The sequence below is a fragment of the Psittacula echo genome (genome assembly GCF_963264785.1).
Source record: "Psittacula echo genome assembly, chromosome: 5".
In the NCBI taxonomy this organism is placed as follows: Eukaryota; Metazoa; Chordata; class Aves; order Psittaciformes; family Psittacidae; genus Psittacula; species Psittacula echo.
The window spans coordinates 86,051,269-86,072,456 of record NC_137739.1 but is presented as its reverse complement, the minus strand read 5'-3'; the positions used below and the strand labels follow the sequence as shown (position 1 = coordinate 86,072,456).

At 41.0% G+C, this 21,188-nt stretch overlaps 1 protein-coding gene across 3 annotated transcripts in view; it reads left to right on the top strand.

Annotated features, from left to right (window-relative positions):
• Window positions 1-21,188, top strand: part of EXT2 (exostosin glycosyltransferase 2) — an 81,486-nt gene that overhangs the window by 43,463 nt on the left and 16,835 nt on the right. For all 3 annotated transcript variants that reach the window (XR_013956994.1, XM_080619230.1, XM_080619231.1), the window contains exons 9-10: window positions 8,538-8,727; window positions 20,061-20,227. Coding sequence is in view for 2 of the 3 variants with exons in the window: in XM_080619230.1 (XP_080475356.1) it covers window positions 8,538-8,727; window positions 20,061-20,227 (357 nt within the window). In the remaining variant the exon portion in view is untranslated. The remainder of the gene's footprint in view (window positions 1-8,537; window positions 8,728-20,060; window positions 20,228-21,188) is intronic.

Sequence of the window (21,188 nt, the reverse complement as noted above, 5' to 3'; positions counted from 1 at the left end):
GGAGCTGATCCGAGCAGTTTTAGGTGTTTGTATGGGTTGACTGAAGACCCTTTGGCTTTTCTATATGTAAAGAAATGCATTCTGAAATGGATTATTTTCCTACTCACCCATTATCCTGTTGAGGAAGTGGAAGATTATTAGCATATAACAGACTAATATGTTATGGAATAGTACTTCAAAATAGTACAACAAAAATGCATTACAAGCTATTTCTTCCTTTTAATGAAGAGGGGCAAATGATGTTTTGGGGGCCTGAAATTCATTCTTGGACCACTTGAATCCTTTATCTCAGACAGCCTTTTGCTGCAAGCATGGGAGTTTAGTGCCTTTTGTATTTCTTGGCCCAAGCATTATCCATTAGGCAGAAGCAATCCATTACATTCAAGTAAACCAGAAAATGATCACTTCCATGGTGCACACTGTGATGATTACCAGTTTGGGCTGGTTTCGAACTAATGACCTGGGTTTGAGATGTGATCTGTTATCTTCAATTAAATACTTTGTTATGCTCTAATAGAGGTAATTTGCTTTCTCACTTGTGCTTCTTTGTAGATCATTTCAATTCCCCTCTTGGTTTGCATCACTCCCTGCCAACATGTAGGTTTCTGAAAAATGAGGAAGACAGGGTTTTCCAAAGGTTTTCAGTTGCTTTTGTTGAAATTCTTTCAAGACTGTTTAGAATGCAGACCTATAAAACATGGAAGGTTTTGTTTGTCAGGGGCTGCTTTTGAGCTTTGACCTTGGACGATACAGACCATAGTTTGAGAATCACTTGAGAATATCACTATGCCGAACAATAAACATACCAGATTTCATTTCTTCCAGCAAGGCAGGAAACAGCATCATCATTTGGTTTAAACTAAACCAGCCAAATTAACTTGGTGTAAAATGTGCCATTCATTTAGCAAAGCCTAATAAGATGTTCATTTACACAATACTTCGTGGGCCTCTGACAATGATCAGGCACTTGACACTTGTTAAACAGCTGAACTGTTTCTAAGCTCTTTCACTAGTATTTTAGAGCCCTCAGCCTCCAGATAATGCCATTGTTACAACTGTACTTCCATCCTAGTGCCGTTCCTCATCTTCAGAGCATTAAGCAGATACTGACATATGCTTCTTTGTTTAGCTGTAAGTGAAAATAAGCTAACACCTTTCTGGGCAATGCACATCTACTATTCTTTCCATTGGACAGTATTAGGTTTCTGTTCCTGCTGTATTTTCAGTTACCTCATTTGAATCAGCTGGGTGAAATTTTCCTTTATTTATTTTGTTAAAAGGTAGGTATTCTTTCTTATGCTAAATAAAGTTCGGTTTATCAGTATGTTTTTCCAGTGTTAATATTAGGGAGAAGTTGAGTATACCACATGTATTCTGCTATAAATATTGCCATTTGTGTGTCTCTGTGAAACATGATTTAACAGTTGGTTCTTTAACTTACCTGTAGAGATTAGCATTCTTCTCTTACCCAGTGGTAGATAACCTCACAGTTATCCTATGATGTGTGGCTAGTATCTAATGTGTAGGTTTATTTCCATTGTAAATAATAATCTTTAAGGCATGAACAACCAATTGTTGAATTTGATTGACGGAACCAGAAGCTAGATTTCATGAAATCATAGAATAGTTAGGGTTGGAAAGGACCTTGAGATCATCCAGTTCCAACCCCTCTGCCATGGGCAGGGACACCTCACACTAAACCATGGCACTGAAGGCTCTGTCCAACCTGGCCTTGAAAACCACCAGGGATGGAGCATTCACAACCTCCCTGGGCAACCCATTCCAGTGCCTCACCACCCTCTCAGTAAAGAATTTCTTCCTTAGATCCAATCTAAACTTCTCCTGTTTAATTTTGAACCCGTTACCCCTTGTCCTGTCACTGCAGTCCCTGATGAAGAGTCCATCCCCAGCACCCTTATAGGCCCCCTTCAGATACTGGAAGGCTGCTCTGAGGTCTCCACACAGCCTTCTCTTCTGCAGGCTGAGCAGCCCCAACTTTCTCAGCCTGACTCCATACAGGAGGTGCTCCAGCCCCTGATCATCCTCGTGGCCTCCTCTGGACTTGTTCCAACAGTTCCATGTCCTTTTGATGTTGAGGACACCAGAACTGCACACAATGCTCCAAGTGAGGTCTCAGGAGAGCAGAGTAGAGGGGCAGGATCACCTCCTTCGACCTGCTGGTCACGCTCCTCTTGATGCAGCCCAGGATACGGTTGCTTTCTGGGCTGCGAGCACACACTGAAGCCAGCTCATGTTCATTTTCTCATTGGCCAACACCCCCAAGTCCTTCTCTGCAGGGCTGCTCTGAATCTCTTCTCTGCCCAACCTGTAGCTGTGCCTGGGACTGCTGCGACCCAAGTGTAGGACCTTGCACTTGGCATGGTTAAACTTCATAAGGTTGGCATCAGCCCACCTCACAAGCGTGTCGAGGTCCCTCTGGATGGCATCCTTTCCCTCCGGCGTATCAACTGAACCACACAGCTTGGTGTCATCGGCAAACTTGCTGAGGGCGCACTCAATCCCACTGTCCATGTCACCGACAAAGATGTTGAACAAGACCGGTCCCAACACTGATCCCTGAGGGACACCACTCGTTACTGGTCTCCAGCCGAACATCAAGCCATTGACCACAACTCTTTGTGTGTGGCCATCCAGCCAGTTCTTTATCCACTGAGTGGTCCATCCATCAAATTGATGTCTCTCCAATTTAGAGACATATATTTAACTTGAATGACATTTTAGTTCCTTAGACTATACATAACCATTTAATACCACTTTGTTTTATATTTTCTAAGAGCTTTTTGCTTTGTCTTTAGCTTAGAAGCAGGCACTTACACACACAAGTGAGAGACATGTTTGTCACCTTAGCAAAGTTGGTTTTGAGATGCACCCAACAAAAGATTTTGCTGGCCAAGGATGAAGGTCTCATCACTGTTTTTCTTACCTTGTTTGTTGCACTGCCTGGTGCCTCCTATGGCTGCATAACTTGCAGCTTTACTGTATATAATGGGAGTCATTAACTAAAAATTATCAATATTAATGTTAACAATAATAATAATGGATGATGATAATAATATTAAATGGATAATAATAATGGATGATGATAATAATAGAGCTTTGTTGCTTTGGCTTCCATAAGTCAACTTTTCAGTACTCCGTGTCTTTTCTGGCTTTGACAGTATAAAATGAATTTTAAGCTCTGTTTTCCCAATTCAATTTATGTCATACCCTGGATTTTTTGGGTCAGAAGCTTCTACCTTGACTTTCACCACGGGAAAGGGAAAAAAGAAAGAGAAAGATAGAAAGAAAGAAAGAAAGAAAACCCACAAAACCCATGAATCTTGTTCATGGTTCTCTTTCAAATTGTCCAAATATTTTCATGAAAGTTATAATGTTATAATATTCTTCCAATAGAATGGCAAGAAAATTGATTGAGGGATTCCAGAAAGCATAACTATTATGGCAGCCTTAAATATGAACTCAGTTCTTGACTTCTCACTGCAAATCTATTCTTTGACACATTATTGAAATCAAGGAGTTGAAGAGAAGAGCCTGAAGCTCTGGGTTTTGTTATAAAAGAATGTGTTCAGCCAATAGATTCTGTCAGAAATGCTCAGGCAGCTGATTAGATTTAAGTGGCTAAAAACAAATATGCTGAATAACTTTGTGTTACAATTATATGATGTACTTTGGCAATTAAAAGTCACCATTCATAGCAGTACCAGATTTTATCACTCAAGAAAGAGTAGGTAGAAACTCCTGTCTGTCTTGTAGCTAATATTTTTTGGAGGAGGGTTTATATCTCCATCAAAACATGAAGTGATGGCCACTGCAACTTGGCTTGTGATTTTGCAGAGTGTAGGCACTATGGTTGGTTCTGGAGAAGGGGGTAAATTCCTTTGGTTTTGCCCTATGACCACTTGAGGATGGGAAGCATGGTGGAATACTTTCTGACAGTATTCAATAAAAACTTATTGTAAATAACTGGAGCAAAATAGAATAAATCAAGGCTTTTTTTTTCCTGGTCTGGTAATTCATAATTGAAACCACATTGAGGTTAGGTTGATATTCAGAACAAACCAGCTGAAAAAGCCTTACCCACAAAGGCAGGGGATGTGTCTCTGTTTTGCTTAGGTGTATAGAACTGCTTAGCTACTGTTTAAGTTCAACACCCTGTTGTCCTTACCTCTGTGCTTTTAAAAGGCAATGAGTTGTTGCTCAGACTGTGTGGTTTCTCTAATATGTGGTTACAACAAAGTCTAGTTATTGAGAATAAAACACAACGAGGAAAGCCCACTGTCCTGTTCATGGGAGCAATGAAATTCTGTTATTCTAAAGTGTTGCTGCTGAGTTTTCTCATGAAATGATAGCTGGGAAGTTCTTGACGCTCTTCTGTAATACAGGACAGCCTTACATGAATCTGGTTTTCCTAGAGACCATTCTGGGATGCAGTTTGTAATGTGTCTGCTGTGTCTTTCTTCAAGTCTCTTTCAATGGTACTCAGTATCCCAAGTAATTTTTGGGATAGGACCATGTGTTATGTCTGGTAGTTTGCCAATACCTTTGAGACTCTATGGCATTTGTTATGATTGACCAGTTCTCAGGCCAGTTGTGTTCATTGACATCTTGAAGCTCCCATCTATCTCACTTCTGTAGCCTGCTAAGAACAGTCTGTTTAGAACTTCTCTGCTAACTTGAACCTGAAGACTCCACATGGAGTCCAACTTTAAGCATCCCATGCAATGAGAATTCAGCTCCCTTGATACCTTGTCCTTAATGTATTAGCTTTTCCTAAAATAGAATCAAGTTGGTTTTAATGATGAAGAGGTAGGGCAATGTTTGATGTATCTCTAGTAAAGGAAGGTGCCTTATTTCTAAGGCATTATTACACATGCACTTTGGTGGATAGCATGCACAGGACAGCTGCAGCAGTGTGAATCCTTCCTCGTATACATACCCATTCCTGAATTCTCTCTCCTCTGCTTCAGGTTATACCTAAGTTCTTACTGTCATGCATGTCACACTACTGTGGATATTCACGTGAAGTGCAAAGAGCTGTCAGATGATTGAGACTGTAAGACTTACGTGACATAAGATTACTCTTAGGAAAGTGGCATTTGAACTTGATCCTTTTTGCCTATATAAACAACCTATTAATCTTAGATTAATTAGCGTGGCTCTTCTGGTGATATTAGTGAGAGGGAAGGGTTGTCTTATCCATAGCTGAGTGTCAGCACTGTCAAAGAAAGGTGATGGATGATCAATCCACTGTTGCTGTTTGCTCTTCTCCCTGAAAGTTCCTCTGAATTTCCATCAGGAATGTTAATAAACATGACACTGAAGGAAATGTTCCCTCACCACTTGGTTCTTTGACTACTGACTGGGAGAACCCATCCCTATGTCATTATCCACTTCATGCTTTGCTGCCATAATAGAGATTTAATTAGGTTGCTGTTGAATTAATCCCCTCTATGGTTGCTTTTCCCAAGCAGAAATCTGGAAGACTTTAGCAAATTATGAAGGCTTGAATTTGCCCGATTTCCTGCAGAAAGTGGGGTCAATAGGTCTCAGACTGTAGACACACTCTTCAGGCAGGCAGCAGGGGGTTGGCTCTTAATGGCACTTGAGAGATGCTTAATTGCCTTTTTGAAATGTTTTTCTCAAATGAGAGGTATGGTTCTCCCATCCATTAGTGAGTGTCTACAGGCCTCTCCCTCCCACTATCATCCTTTAGTAGGTGCATGAGCAAAAAACACCTCAAAAGTTGCCTTAGTTTTCCTAAGTTACAAGCAGCAGGGGAGGATTTTCATACCTTTCTGAAAGTAGTAAAAGTTGGAATTTAAGTAATGTACCTAAAACTTAAGGTTTTAAGAGAATGCAGGATACTTTAGGCAGATGTGCATGTGCTCACACAAATGCATCTGTATTTTTTTCTGTAAGTGACCAAAATACTTAGATGGCAGAGAAGGATTAGTCCTTTTCCAAAGGTATTATAGCAAGTGATTTGTTAGGAAATGCTGTTGCCAGAGAGAAAAAGTAACTAGAAAACCTTCAAGTGGGAGATACTAATTTAGGTGGCAATATTCACTCATAGTAAATAAAGCACTGTCCATAGAGTGTTCTACCAGTTACTACTACTTCTAGAGCAGAAACACAAGATTTCCTTGGCTCTCTGAGTATGATGTTAAACCTCTGCTTCAAGTCTTAATGAAGAGAGGTTTCTGAAGGTTGTTTTAAGAAGCTGCTCAGCGTTACAAGGGTCACTTGGGTAATAGCAGTCTTGGGGTGGGGGTTGTGTGGAAATGAATCTGCAGCATTTTAATGAGATGGATTATGCTCTGGTAGCATTTACATTGTGATTTGCTGGAGCAAAGTCAGAGGGCTGTCTCCATCTGCCACCAGTCATCTTGTAGAATTGGCCAAAGGATGTGTAATAGATTTAATTTTAGAAAATGTAATAATCTGAAAGCAGATTTGTTTCTGCACATATCAGCTGCTGGAGTAATGGATATATTCTCTTCATCAGGAACTGTAGCAGTAGGACAAAGGGTGATGGGTTCAAACTGAAACAGGGAAGTTCAGGTTAGATATAAGGAAGAAGTTCTTTACTGTGAGGGTGGTGAGGCGCTGGAACAGGTTGTCCAGAGAAGTGGTAAATGCCCCATCCCTGGCAGTGTTCAAGGCCAGGTTGGACAGAGCCTTGGGCAACATGGTCTAGTGTGAGGTGTCCCTGCCCATGGCAGGGAGTTGGAACTGGATGATCTTAAGGTCCCTTCCAACCTTAACTATTCTGTGATTCTATCATGTATTTTCTGAATTGCTGAGTGTAGTCCTCTGCTGTCCAACGTAGCCAATGTCGTTCTCATGAGCCTAAGTTCCGTGTTACCCTGTTACTATTCCTACATTATCCTATTACTCCTGTTGGGTTGAAACCAGAACTTCATGCTTTCCATTAGGAAACTCACAAACAGCTTATGCCGAATGTTACTTGTACCAGACCTGATAAAGTACGTGTAGCTGAAGACTACTCTGCCTTTCCAACTATTACAGGAAGCCTACTATAAGGTATTACTCCTACTGACAAACCCTTGCCAGGAACATACCTTTAGACCATCCTGGATAAAACAGTATGTCAGTGCTGTGCTTAACTTTAAGTGTCTTTTCCACCTCCAACCTTCGATGTTGCTGTGTTTGTAGAAGGAAATCATATTCACATCATATTTTTCTCTCCTTTACCAAAATGGTCAAAAAGGTATGATCTCTTTTAGTAAATAAGCTCTCTATACTCCTTGTCCTTGGAGTTACTCTAGTTAGAGGTGTCTAACCACTAAACATGAGGAAGGTGTTTGCTGGGTGTATAAAGTAACCCAAAGACTAAATAAAGAAATGGAAAATTGCAAAGTTTATTTCCTGCTAATATGAACAGATAACTTTGAGTCTATAAAACTTGCTTTGCCTTTTGATACAGGCAGTCTTGTGGTATGAGTTTAACTGGAGAGTCTCGCAGTATTTCTGTAAACTGCTGGCAGTTCCTAACCTCTTCTGAGTGTTCATAGTTTTTACAGGCTGGGATTCAAGACTTCCCTTCAAAACAGCATCACTCAGTTTCTGCTTTCCCAGCTCCCCTTTTCACCTCGTCCCAAAAGGTCTTGTTTTTCCCCTTTGCTTCTCTCTCCGACCCCTGCTTGGAACGTCAGCTGGAATGGAAAAGTTGAGACTGAAATGCCGGCGCTTTCATTCCTGTCGAGTGGTCCCTTCACTGCTTCCTCCCCCGTGTTGTCAGCTCCAAAGGAGGTTGGCACATCTAGTGAGAATTTAGTTGTCTGTCTTGGCTTCTGCCAGCTGAGCTGGCTTCCTTATCCTGGCAGTATATTGAAGTAAGACCTTTTAAAGTCTTAAAAGGGATGGCTTAGTTAAAATTCATGAGAAGTAGATAGCTCTCATCTTTGCATCTCATGCCTTCTTTTTTTTGTTTAATGTAATAGGTGGTTTTTTCCATCATTGAACAAACACAGTTTTATAGAAGCTAGTACATTATTCTTTTTAGTGCCTGCTCTTGCCTTTTTGCTTGGGTACGCATTTTATGCCAGGTTCATGGTTTTGTTGATTTGGTTTTGCTGTAAACCCTTTTTTTCCTTTAAAATGGTGCTGATCAAGTTTCTCTTGGTTTATTGAGTCCTGACTATAAATAAGATTTGTCTTGAAATAGTGATTAGTAAATGGGAATTGAGTCGTGCTAACTGGGTTCAAAATTGACTTGGTTTTCCTTCACCACAGATCTATCTGCCCCTTCCACTTTATTTTTTACTTAAACCCCCTCTTGTTTGCAATGTTACAGCTAGGCAAAAATGAAAATTGAATTAAGAAATAAATTGAAATAAAGGTTTGGAGAAATCAACCCACTTTATCTGAGCAAATTCCGAATCTAATGGTCTAGTCCTGACTACTTGAAATACTCCCTAATGTAATAATTACTCCCTACTGTGATAAGTCACTTCAATCAAGTTGTTTACTTGTTTTCTTCTTTTCCTTCACAGAAATGGAGCAGTGTGAGCAACCCACTCTTCCTTCCATTGATCCCACCTCAGTCCCAAGGATTCACGGCCATAGTTCTGACCTATGACCGGGTGGAGAGCCTTTTCCGAGTCATCACAGAGGTGTCTAAAGTGCCTAGTCTGTCCAAGTTGTTAGTTGTCTGGAACAACCAGAATAAGAATCCACCAGAAGGTAAGACACCCTGGTAGGTGTGGTGGAGGAGGGTGCATCTGGTAGTATCATGCTTACTTTCACATGTTACAGAATGACCCCTCTTCTACTGAATGTGTCTTTGAGAAGTATTTCATGGATACTTCCATAAGGAAAGCCAAAGTAGATTAAAAGGGAAAAGCATTCCAGTGGTTGTGCTGCTAACTTAAAATCATAGAATGGTTTGTGTTGGAAAGGACCTTAAATCTCATCCAGTTCCAACCCCTGCCTTGGACAGGGACACCTTCCACTAGAGCAGGTTGCTCCAAGCCCCTGTGTCCAACCTGGCCTTGAACACTGCCAGGGATGGGGCAGCCACAGCTTCTCTGGGCACCCTGTGCCAGTGCCTCAGCACCTTCACAGTAAAGAACTTCTTCCTAATATCCAACCTAAATCTCCCCTCTGTCAGTTTAAAGCCATTTCCCCCTTGTCCTGTCACTACACGCCCTTGTAAAAAGTCCCTCTCCAGATTCCTTGTAGATGCTTTACAGATGAATGTCACTCTAATCTGAAAATGTGGTGGTTTTGTGGAACAAGAAATGTTGTCTGCTAGCAGTGCATGTTCAAAAAGATGCTAGATGTGGATTCTTCTGTCTGTAGGAGCAAAGCGTGTTGTAAGGACTCTTCACTTCAGCATTCTCTATTCAGAAGCTTCAGCTGCTGCAGCCTTTCACTCTTGGAAGTTAGCTATTCTGCATAGCTGCAAGACACAATGTAAAAATGAATCCCCTAACCACTAGTCTCAATTTACCATCTTCTAACAGCTTCTCAGAGCCAAGCTATTGCTACCATTCACTTGGATCATTTGCCATTTTGGCAATGTGCTCCTGTTTTAAGCAGAGCGGCTTTATTGTTTGCTGTAAAAAGAGTCCTGTAATACTGCAGTGCAAAACACCTCAAGTTTAGTGGTTTATTCAGTGTTTTGCAATCCTTTAGAATGAGAAGTGTTGCAAATTGATGATAACTGGAATTTTTGCAGTAAGAAGAGTTTTTTTCCTAAAAGCAAAAATGCTCTGGTGTTATATTCAGTTATGTGAGCACTGAATGTGCGTGGATTTAGCCCAAATGGATTGTTTCCACATTTCCCTTGAGTGAGTCTGCGATACAGGAGAGTCAAAGGAAATCAATCATTAGAATGATCTTTTTTTTGTTAAATCCTTCTATTAATCTTGCATTTAGAAGTTGTTGAAACTTGAAGGGTGTTTAATTTTTTTTAATTAAAAAAACCCACAACAACAAAAAAACCAACAAACTTTGTCTGTAGAGCTTAAAATTGTGGGTTTGAGAGCACAGTTGAAAGCAGTTTTGCCTTTACCCTAAGCACTGCACTGAAGCAAATAATTGTTTGTAGTGTCCCTTTATTGCTGTTATAACCACTGTAATCTCTTGGCCTATGGCTAGAGAGGTCAGTTTGATTAAATGAACTTGTTTTATTCCAGATCCATGCAGGGCATTCCACTTGGCTCTTTGGCCAGTCTCTCGTTCAGTCTGTCTATTAGTGATCCTAATCCTTGGACTTCAAAGCTTCTGCTGTTTATAGCCTGTTAAAGCCAGGAAGTTTCTGATGGATTAGAGCAAGGAATGAGTTTGAAGTTTGTAATGTGCACCACTGTCACTGATAAAGTCTGGTTTATTACCCTACAGTAGTATCTGCTCTTTTATGGCTATTCACTTTTAATTGGTTATAGTAAAGCTGAGGTGCTTAACCTCCTAGAGCATCAAGTGCTGTGTTTCCTGGTCCTTTCCACGTAAGGGATGCATTTGGGTACAAAAGCAGATCTTGGCTTTTATTATTGCAGCCGTTTTGTGCATTTGGTTTGTTTTGCCTGTGTAAGTGGGAGGGCTGAGTGAAGGACATCCAAGTTGTCTTCCTTAGTGATTATGTGCAGTAAATTGAGAAGTGGATTTAGGTCTCCTGAGATGTAGCTGGCATAGTGCCACACGAATATGACATGTGGCTGCTCTGCTCCTTTCCTTCCTCTGTCAACACCAGCAATACATTAGAACTGAAAATGACATTGTTAGCAAAGCAATATGTATTGGAAGTAGAGGGAATCCATCCCTAGGAATGGAAAGCTTTGAAGTACATGCAAATTGTAAAATTAACATTGATTTTGGGGGATTTGGTTTATTTATTTTTTTAATGAAAGCTTATATACCTTTAATAATGCCTTAATGTAATGCAAATCAGAAAACTCAGGACTTGAGAGGAAACCGGAGTAAACATGAAATATTCCCTTCTAAATATTGGACAAAAATGAAGATGCCGTACTGCCCAAATGTGCAGTTCCTAAAGATAAAAATCCTTTTTTGCTTTTCCTCAGCATTTAATACAGTTTGTGTGAAAAGATGCATTTGTCAGCATGACAAATATTATTCTGTTGTGGCTGCCCCATCCTTGGCAGTGTTCAAGGCCAGGCTGGACGGGGCTAGGAGCAACCTGCTCTAGTGGAAGGTGTCCCTGCCCATGGCAAGGGGTTGGAACTGGATGAGCTTTAAGGTCCCTTCCAACCCAAACCATTCTATGATTCTATGAAAACACTTCCAAATATGTATATTTTCTGGTTGCATATCCATTAGGTTAACTGGCTATTTTCATTTTGCATCTTTAGAAACTGGGGTACCCAGAGGTGAAGTCTTCACCATCACTCAGTAATTCAGCTTCAGGCAAAGAATTGATTCAAGAAGGTCCTGTGCTTTGACCTCTATTTTGCTTACTTTAATACACCACCTTTCTATACTTTCTATATAGGTACATGTAGGAGGTGGGAGGTTTACTATGTATTTTGGGGTTTGCTGAATCTGTGTGCCAAAGTAGGAACATTGTGCTTTGGGTGAGCCTGGGAACCAAGGGTCTAATCTTTTGGGTTTGAACTCAAAATATGAGCAGTGTCTTAAAGAAAATAAATATCACAGGAACAGATAAATCTATGAGCAACACAGATACCTTGTAAAAACATGTTGAAATGTGGAGTGCTTGTGATGGTAAAAATCACAGAATCATAGAATAGTTAGGGTTGGAAAGGACCTTAAGATCATCCAGTTCCAACCGCCTGCCGTGGACAGGAACGCCTCACACTAGACCATGTCATGGGATCTTATATGTGACATAGCAGAAAGAAAATACAAAATGCAATGATGATTTTGATCTGGAACCTTAAAGCTTTATATAATGAACTTGCTGATCTTAAGTGCTCTCTGAATTCAGGGGATTTGATTTCTGCTCTGTGTGTTCGGCTGAATTTGCGTATGTTCTCAGCCATACAGAGTATGCAAGAATCCTTTCAACCCGGCAGTTAAGTCAGCAGACCCACAACTGCATACATAATATTAATGGAGAGATTAAATGCTTTGAAATACCCTGCATCCAGGGAAAGAAACATTGTGGTCCAGGTGCCTGCAGCTGGCAATGTTTGTATAGACAGGATGCTTTTCATTGTCTCCATCAGCCAAATACCTTTGCCCTTTCATTTGTAGCTGGCTAAATGGCTAGTTCTGAAAGTCAAGAAGATATTCTGTGACAGGAATTTCCACCAACGTTTCATTGCATTTGTTTCAGATGATGGAAGAAACCATTTTGTTTACTACATCAATGGTATAAAAATAGTAAACAGTTTAGTTAGTAAATACTCAACAAGCTACAAATTATTTACCTTGATTCCTTTCTAGGTTCAGAGTTATGGAGGTGGAAAGTATGTTTTAAAGCATCTGTACTTTCTGTGTAGTTCTATCAGTGGTGGTTCCTGGAGCTAAGTTGCTGATGCACTTGGAATAAGATACAGGATGATCAGGAGACTGGAGCACCTCCTGTATGAAGACAGGCTGAGAAAGTTGGGGCTGTTCAGCCTGGAGAAGAGAAGGATCAGGGGAGACCTCAGAGCAGCCTTCCAGTATCTGAAGGGGGCCTACAAGGATGCTGGGGAGGGACTATTCATTAGGGACTGTAGTGACAGGACAAGGGGTAACGGGTTCAAACTTAAACAGGGGAAGTTTAGATTGGATCTACGGAAGAAATTCTTTACTGAGAGGGTGGTGGGGCACTGGAATGGGTTGCCCAGGGAGGTTGTGAATGCTCCATCCCTGACGGTGTTCAAGGCCAGGTTGGATGAGGCCTTGAGTGCCATGGTTTAGTGTGAGGTGTCCCTGCCCATGGCAGGCGGGTTGGAACTGGATGATCTTAAGGTCCTTTCCAACCCTAACTATTCTATGATTCTATGAATAAGATACAGACTATAATGCTTATGAGTATTACTGCAGTAATCATCTTTGTGTTTCACTTTGATACTGTTAAAGGATGACACTGATTTGAAACACTGGGGATAAGGAACCTGAGCATTAGGAGCATTTTGCAATGTTATTTCCAAGGAAACCAGAAATTTGCCTTAACAAACCCAGCTTTACAAAACTGGACTTCAAATACTGTCCTAGAAACCAATATTCTGGTTTCTTTTATATAAGAGGAATTCTGTGCATTACAGTAAGCCAATATAAACATTGTAATGTAAGTAAAAGCGCTAGAACTGAACAGAGTTCTAAGTTGAAGCAGTTGAAATGCCTGAATAGACTTCTTTTTCTTTCATTATTGCCATTATTGAAGGAATTCTGATAATAAATAAATGTGATATAGAATCATAGAATGCTTTGCGTTGGAAGGCACCTTAAAGCTCATCCAGTTCCAACCCCCTGGCCAAAGGCAGGGACGCTTTCCACTAGACCAGAGGCGCTTGATGGTGTTTCTGACAGTGTTTTGAAACTTCAGATTCCAGCTAAGTTCTGCCGTTCAGCCTTTGAGACTGAGATAGTACTTGTTAGGCTTCTGTCATCCATGTTCAGTTAGCTGAATTCATACAGATTACTACAGAACAGTTAGAATCAAATCAGAGTTTATCAAAGATCAGGTAGGAGAGCTAAGCGTGGGGTATGGGATTCTCTGCAACTGCAGGTACGTACAGAGGAGCGTATTTAGAGATGTTTTCTGCCAGGGTTTTTATTGATCTTAGTCTACCTTACACTACTTCTGGCAAGGTTTTTCCTTTTTATAGTTCCATGTGGGCTCCTCAGAAGTTGTGAGAAGTCAGAGCTTAAAATGAATTAGTACTCTGGTGCCAGGTTGTCAGTAGTCGTGAACTATTCCTACCTGTTATTACTGAGGAAGTAAACCAAGAACAGCATTATTTGTATGAATAATCAAATGCCATTGTTTTAGACAATAAGTGGATTTTTTTTTTGTTATTTTAATTTGTCATATTGCTCCTAATACTGTCAAGCATTCAGTTCTTGCCATGGAGAGTGGACACTGAATTTCCAGATGCTCCTCATTATCCTTACCTGCTGCTTCTAATTGCAGATGCAACAAGCCGTCTGCATTCAAGTATCACTTCCTATTTTTGAACTTGATACTGCTTAGAATGGGTATCCCAAGAATATTGGGTAGCTCTGTACAGCAGCTGTATTGATTCTCACTCTCCCTAGGCTGAATGTTGAAACTGGGGCCCCCAACACAAGAGGAGCGTGAAGCTGTTGGAGCAAGTCCAGAGGAGGCCATGGAGATGCTGCAAGGGCTGGAGGGGCTCTGCTCTGGAGCCAGGCTGAGAGAGCTGGGCTGGGTCAGCCTGGAGAAGAGAAGGCTCCTTAAGGGGAGACCTTAGAGCAGCTTCCGGTGCCTGAAGGGGCTGCAGGAAACCTGGAGAGGGGCTTTGGACAAGGGTCTGCAGGGACAGGACAAGGGGGAATGGCTTTAACCTGCCAGAGGGGAGACTGAGATGAGCTCTTAGGCAGAAGCTCTTCCCTGTGAGGGTGCTGAGGCGCTGGCCCAGGGTGCCCAGAGAAGCTGTGGCTGCCCCATCCCTGGCAGTGTTCAAGGCCAGGTTGGACACGGGCTTGGAGCACCCTGCTGTAGTGGAAGGTGTCCCTGCCTGTGGCAGGGGTTGGAGCTGGATGAGCTTTAAGGTCCCTTCCAACCGAAACCAGTCTGGGATTCCATGATTATGAAATGGATGATTAATAATTACAGCAAGGAATTTCCTATATAAATACACTTCTGTCTACTCAATAGATAGATAATAATCCACCTGCTGTCAAAGGACCCCTTCAGATACTATTATCTTCACGGTTTCTCAGACGCAAGGATGCAGAGAATGATGCTATTTAACAACATGATGGTGCCATTTCTCTTTGAAAAGGCATAATACACTCCATAGAAATATTACTTTGAAAGGGCTTTTCTGATGTGAGAGAGTATTCCTTTAGTTTATAATATCTCTCTCTCATGATTGTCTTTCCTTCTCTTCCTTATGGCTTTCATGTAATTCATTGGAAGTTGTAGTTGAGAAATGCATATTTAGAGGATGGATGTTTTTTCTGCTCTTCTATATATGAGTGGTTTAAATGGGAGTATAATTATGAGACTTCTTCGATCCTGCTGTTTGTGGAAATCATCTTGGAATCATGCTTGGAAAATTTGCTGTGAGATAGGGACTTGCCCCACTTCCTGGTGGGATTGTGGGCTGGCCAGATACACAGCCATGTACGTTGTCGTTAAGGGATTGTAAGCCCATTAGAAGTGAAAGCTGCGTTTGGCAAAGCTGGGCAACACTGCTGATTTTGTGTTTAGAAGACCACATGCTGTTTTCTGTGGGCAGCTCCTGCAATCAGTGCCAAGAATGCCCTTGAGTCTTGTTGCCAAAGAGCAAGTGTGTTATTCAAACAGTCTTCTCTCATAATTATTTCAGTACGATGTGAAATTGGAGGTGCCTGTCATTCTCTTCAGACTCTGTGTGTACATAGACTTTTGTACACTCCATTTTCATGTTTTACCTCTGTCATCTGCATCATGGAAAGTCCTCACTGGTTTTGAAAGAAGTGAAGATAATTCCTAGGGCAAACAAGCATTTTACTTTTGCATCATGGAATCATAGACTGGTTTGGGTTGGAAGGGGCCATAAAGATCGTCTAGTTCCAACCCCTATGGGCAGAGACACCACTACATGAGGTCGCTCCAAGTCCCATCCAACCTGGCCTTGCTTAAAGGCCAAACCTGTCCAACCTATGCTTAAAGCTTCTCATCCCATCTTTATGACTTCATCTGCCTTCTTGTCTGGGCTTCTTTTATCTTTGTAATTCTTTGTTAAATGATGTGATACCCGTATAGTGTAAGAATAAAGCATAAGCTTTTTCTTTGATTATAATAAATTCTACTGAACTAAGGCTTTATCCCATATAAGTTTTGCTAGTGCTGAGGTTTCTCATTGCTTTCCAAGCAGTATCTGAAATGAGCACGAGTATCTATGAGAAGAACATGGTCTTATAGAAGTGGCAGACCCTGTGTCTGACTTCTTTTTAAGCCACATTTCTCCTTTGTGTAAAAGTGTATCCACTCTTTTATGTTCCTTTAAAGTAAGTGCAGACAGTTTTAACCTTCCCCATGGATTATAAAACTTTGCCTTCTGAAGTAGCTGTTGTCTATTTTGTTTTATTGGCAACATATTTCTTTTGGAGTTCCTGCTTCAAGGCTAATTTTGAACACTTGGATCTCTGACTGGAACCTGCTTTGTGATAGTCATTTTTGCCCAGGCTACCACAGTGGTTACCCAGGTGTTGCTGTGTCATGCCATGGCATTTTCCCCGCCTGTGGCAGGAAGCTTGGTACTAGATGATCTTTAAGATCCCTTCCAACCCAAGCCATTGGGTTTATGACATCTCCCATGTGCTTTCATCTCTGTAGGTGCAGCAACTTTCAGTATCAGGTCAGCCTCTAAGCATGCTGCATGTATGTAGTCTTATGCTTTCATTTTGCATGCTGCAGAGTAACTGGGACCCTAATGTCTTATTCAGAGTTTCTCCAAACTGCTGGTATTTTACCATTTATCATAAATGACTTCATTAACTTAAGTCCAAATTCAGAAACTCTGGATCGTGTTTCTCAGTAACATACCTCTTTTTGAGAGCTGGTCATTTTGAGAGACCTTCGAAGCCCTTAGTAAATCACGTGGATTTAACAGGATTTGCTGACATCTGAGACGCATGCTGATGAGAATTAGATTACATCTTCATTTTTCATACACTTTTCATTACCTTTTCTTCTGTTACCACATTTTATGTCTGTTGGTAAGCTATCAAACAGTGGATTTTCCAAAGAGTTAGAACTTTAAAGTGTCCATTCTTGCTTGCTTTCTGAATCACTGTTTTTCAATCCTAATGCCTTTTAGTTTCAATGTATTCCTGCACCGGAAGAAAATCTTTATTGCAATTTGGTCCTCTTCTTTTTATGTGTAACAGATGTATTAACATATATCAAATTGTAAATCATGCTGACACTTATAAATGCAAATTTACAAATGCATATATAGCTGTGGCAAGTTTGAATGCTACCAAAACCCTTGTGGCAGTATTTTGTGCATCTAGCCGGCTGCTTAAAATTACTTAATACCAATACTGGGTAATTAAAGGCAATTAGTCAAAGGTTTTTATGTAGCTTGCAAACGTTAAACAGTCTAAATTATGAGGCCATGATATGTTGTCTTTGTGAGGTACCTGTAACAGACTTGTAACTATGGATACTTGCATGTTGTATGGTAAACCAGTGAGAAAGCAGTGAGTGGACTTGAAAGTAATTTGCAATATGTGGTTCTAGACATCCAGTGTTAATGCCTCTTGTGATTAGGATGAGTAGTAAGATGAAAACTTTGGAATTCCACTGGAATCACTGTTTCAGGTTATGGTTCAAGCAGGGGATTTCAAAGACCTTACAATGCTGAGAATAAAATGTGTTCATTGCACTCTAACTGGAATCCATAGCTCTTGAACAATACTCTTGTGGCCCCAAGGCTCTTGCAGTGTCTCTCCAGCTGCTGGCTGACTGTAACTTCCATTGGAGCACATAAGTAACGTGATTGAATCCTTCCAGCTGGATTCAATATCACAAGCCATTCAAGTGTGCATTAGTGTTTGAGTTGATGCTTCTTGCCTCCTTCTAGAAGGAAAAGAGGTAAGTAAAAGTGGACAGGAACCTGCATACGTGTTAAATACAGGCCATGGTCTACAGGACCACCCAGATAAAGGTAGATTTTGCAGTCATTTTCTCAGTCTCACAGGAAAGAACTCAGGGTAGGAAACTGAATACATATTTGACCAATAACCATCACTCTGTATTTCTTCTCCTTTCTTTTGGCCACCCATGCATGCCAATCCTTCTTTCTAAAATTCAGCTCCAAGAAAAACCGACTTTTGAAGATTCTTTCTGTGGTTTGGAAGAACTGCTTTATTTTCTCAGTAAAGCAGTATTTGGACTCTGGTGTCCCTAAGCAGTGTGCAGTCCTGTGTTTCATTTGAGTGTTGTGAGAGCTGTTAAATCTGAGAGACCCAGTGGCAATGAGGATGTAGACGCTCATTCCTGGGAGCGAGTTTAACTTGTACGTGTTGGAATGAAGCAGCAGCTCTTCTTTGGTAGTAGCTCCCTAGTGCAACAGATTGACAGTGGAAAGAGGATAAAGCTGTCTTGGAAGCAGACCTGATTCTCAGTTATTATGGGATTGGAAGTCTGTGTATAATTGTGTCATTTTGTAACCCGTTTGGGTTTGGGGTTGTCTATCATCCCACATCTCTTCAGATCCTTCTGCTGAGAACGCTTCCAGAATTTGGTTATATGTAGTTGTTGACAGACTAAACCCATTTTCTCAGGTTAGGACTTCTCTTTCCTCAGCCATTACAGTGGCTTTTTTCATTGACACCAATTTTACCTTCCTCTTTTCATTCTGAAAAAACGCAAGCACGGATCGTATTTCCTTGTGCTATCTTCTGAACTTCTATATTTACTCCCTGTGTCCTAGGAGTTTACATTCAAGCTTCCTATTCTCATCCTGATGACAGTCAACAATGTCACTGGCTATAGAGTTTGAGGCAAAAGGGCAGTCAGGTTATCTGGGTTGACCTGTAAGTTTTGAGTTGCTACATCGCAGAATCATTTAGGTTGGAAAACACCTTTAAGACCATCTTTTCCTTTTAGTCCAATGACTACTAACTTGAATGCATCTTCTATTTTAATACCCAGTCTTGTTGAAAGCCAGGATGTACAAAATCAGCTGCTGTCCTTGGTAACTTCTTCCAGAAGTTAACCACTGTTACTATTAAAAATGCCTTCCTTATTTATACTTTGAATTTGCCTGGCTTTAGATTCCAGTCATTGTTTTTTGTTATGTCTTTCTCCAGTTAGTTGAACATATGTGGCATTTTTCATCCTGTGTTAGGTACTTGTACATGTTAATCAAATCTTCTTTTTGTTCCTTCTTCTAGTAAGCTAAACAGATTGATCTCCAAGTTCCACTGTAAGGCATTTTCTCCTGCCCTCAAATAACTTAATGTGGTTCTTTCCTGCACCATTTCCAGTGTTTTAACATGCTTGGAAAAATACAAACACCAGAATCAAACAGTATTTTGGTATCTGTGTGGCTATGTCTGCATACAGGGAAAATTGCCCTTCACTCTCCCCCCATTTCTTACTACTTACCGGCTACATATGCAAAAAATGTCTTAATCCATTTTGCCCCAGCAGCATGCAGAGTGCAAATGTCTACTCTGACCCCTTAATCCTTTTCAGGAGGGAAAAAGTTGCCTTGGTCCTAGTGTTCAACTCTGTGTCGAGTTGTGTCAGTCTGTCTTTTTGTTCAGAGAGTTGCAGCTCTCTCAGCCTTTCCTTATAGGAGAGATGCTTTGGTACCTTCGTCATCTTCACGGCTCTTTGTTGAACTCTCTCTGGTACATCCATGTCTCTTACGCCAGGGAGCCCACAACTGGACACCATACTCCAGGGGTGGCCTCACCAGTGCTGAGTAGAGGGGAAGGGTCACTTCCCTCAAGGTGTATCTTTATACATGTTTTCATTTGACTCAGAGAACAACTTCTGAATTCTCTGAGTTGTTGCTTTGTAGTTAATAAATAGTATAATAAAACTTATATAATTTGTGAATTATTTATATATCATTTATATAATAAAATTTCTTTGTCTTAGCACTTGATACAATTAACATTCCTCTTCAAATTGTCTGTGGTTGTAGACTTGCAGCTAGTGATTGTGTACTACTGCTTCAGGGCCTTGGAGCAACCTGGTGTAGTGGAAGGTGTCCCTGCCCATGGCAGGGGGTTTGAACTGGATGAGCTTTAAACTCCCTTCCAACACAAGCCATTCTCATAGAATTGGCCTTTAAGAAGCTTTTGTTTAAGATGTGAAGAAATAAAGAGTAAAGGGAAGCTAAGACGGATGTGCAGCCTTCTTCAGGAGTATAATATTGCCTTTTATTTCTATTCATTTTTCTCTCTAGAATCTCTCTGGCCGAAGATTCGTGTTCCTTTGAAAGTCGTTAGGACTGCAGAAAACAAGCTCAGTAACCGCTTCTTCCCCTATGATGAGATTGAAACAGAGGCAGTGTTGGCTATTGATGATGATATCATTATGCTAACCTCAGATGAACTCCAGTTTGGCTATGAGGTAAGAGAACCTTTTTTGTGTCTCTTAAGCTGTCCTCTTCAGCATTGCATATGTGTATAAAGTGGAGGAATCACTGCAGAGTCTGCTGATTCATATTGTTGCCTCTCTACTGTAACGGTTCAATGCTGACTGAAATATTTCTACAGATAGTCATTGCTTTATGGAAAAAATTGCCAGCTAACAGAAGATTTTCAGTAACTGGCACAGTAATGCCAAGAGACTCCAGAAAATGTTGTGTAATTGCTGTAATGGGAACAGTCTGGAAGCTGAATTGCATTCTTCTTAACAGTTTCAAAGAGTTTTCAGACAAATCACAAGTGCTGTCCAAGTTAATGTGTCCTGATGGACATGACAAGTTTCAGAGATTAAGTGTTGGGAACAGAGGAGGTCCTTGAGGACATGCCGAAGTAAGGTGGAGTGCAGTGAAGGGAGGAACTGAAGAATGTCAAGGAGGGGACGCATGTATCATATGCTTGAAATGGCAAAGCTTCGACAGCTGCTGTTGTAATGAGGGTATCCACAAAAAGAAGGTTTGTCCAAATCAGTAACCATGGCAGTAATAAGAGGTTGGCAGTCTCCGTGTCGTCATTGGCATTTGAGTTGTTTGTTAAAACGTATACTTACTTAGAAACAACACTCTTGTTTGCCTTCCAAAGCTTCGCTTTGAATGAGTTAATTTTTGTCTTCATTTGTATTTGAGTGTATGGCACAGTTCATAGAATCATAGAATAGTTTGGGTTGGAAAGGACCTTAAGATCATCCAGTTCCAACCCCCCTGCCATGGGCAGGGACACCTCACACTAAACCGTGTCACCCAAGGCCTCATCCAACCTGGCCTTGAACACCGCCAGGGATGGAGCATTCACAACCTCCCTGGGCAACCCATTCCAGTGCCTCACCTCCCTCTCAGTAAAGAATTTCTTCCTTAGATCCAATCTAAACCTCCCCTGTTTCAGTTTGA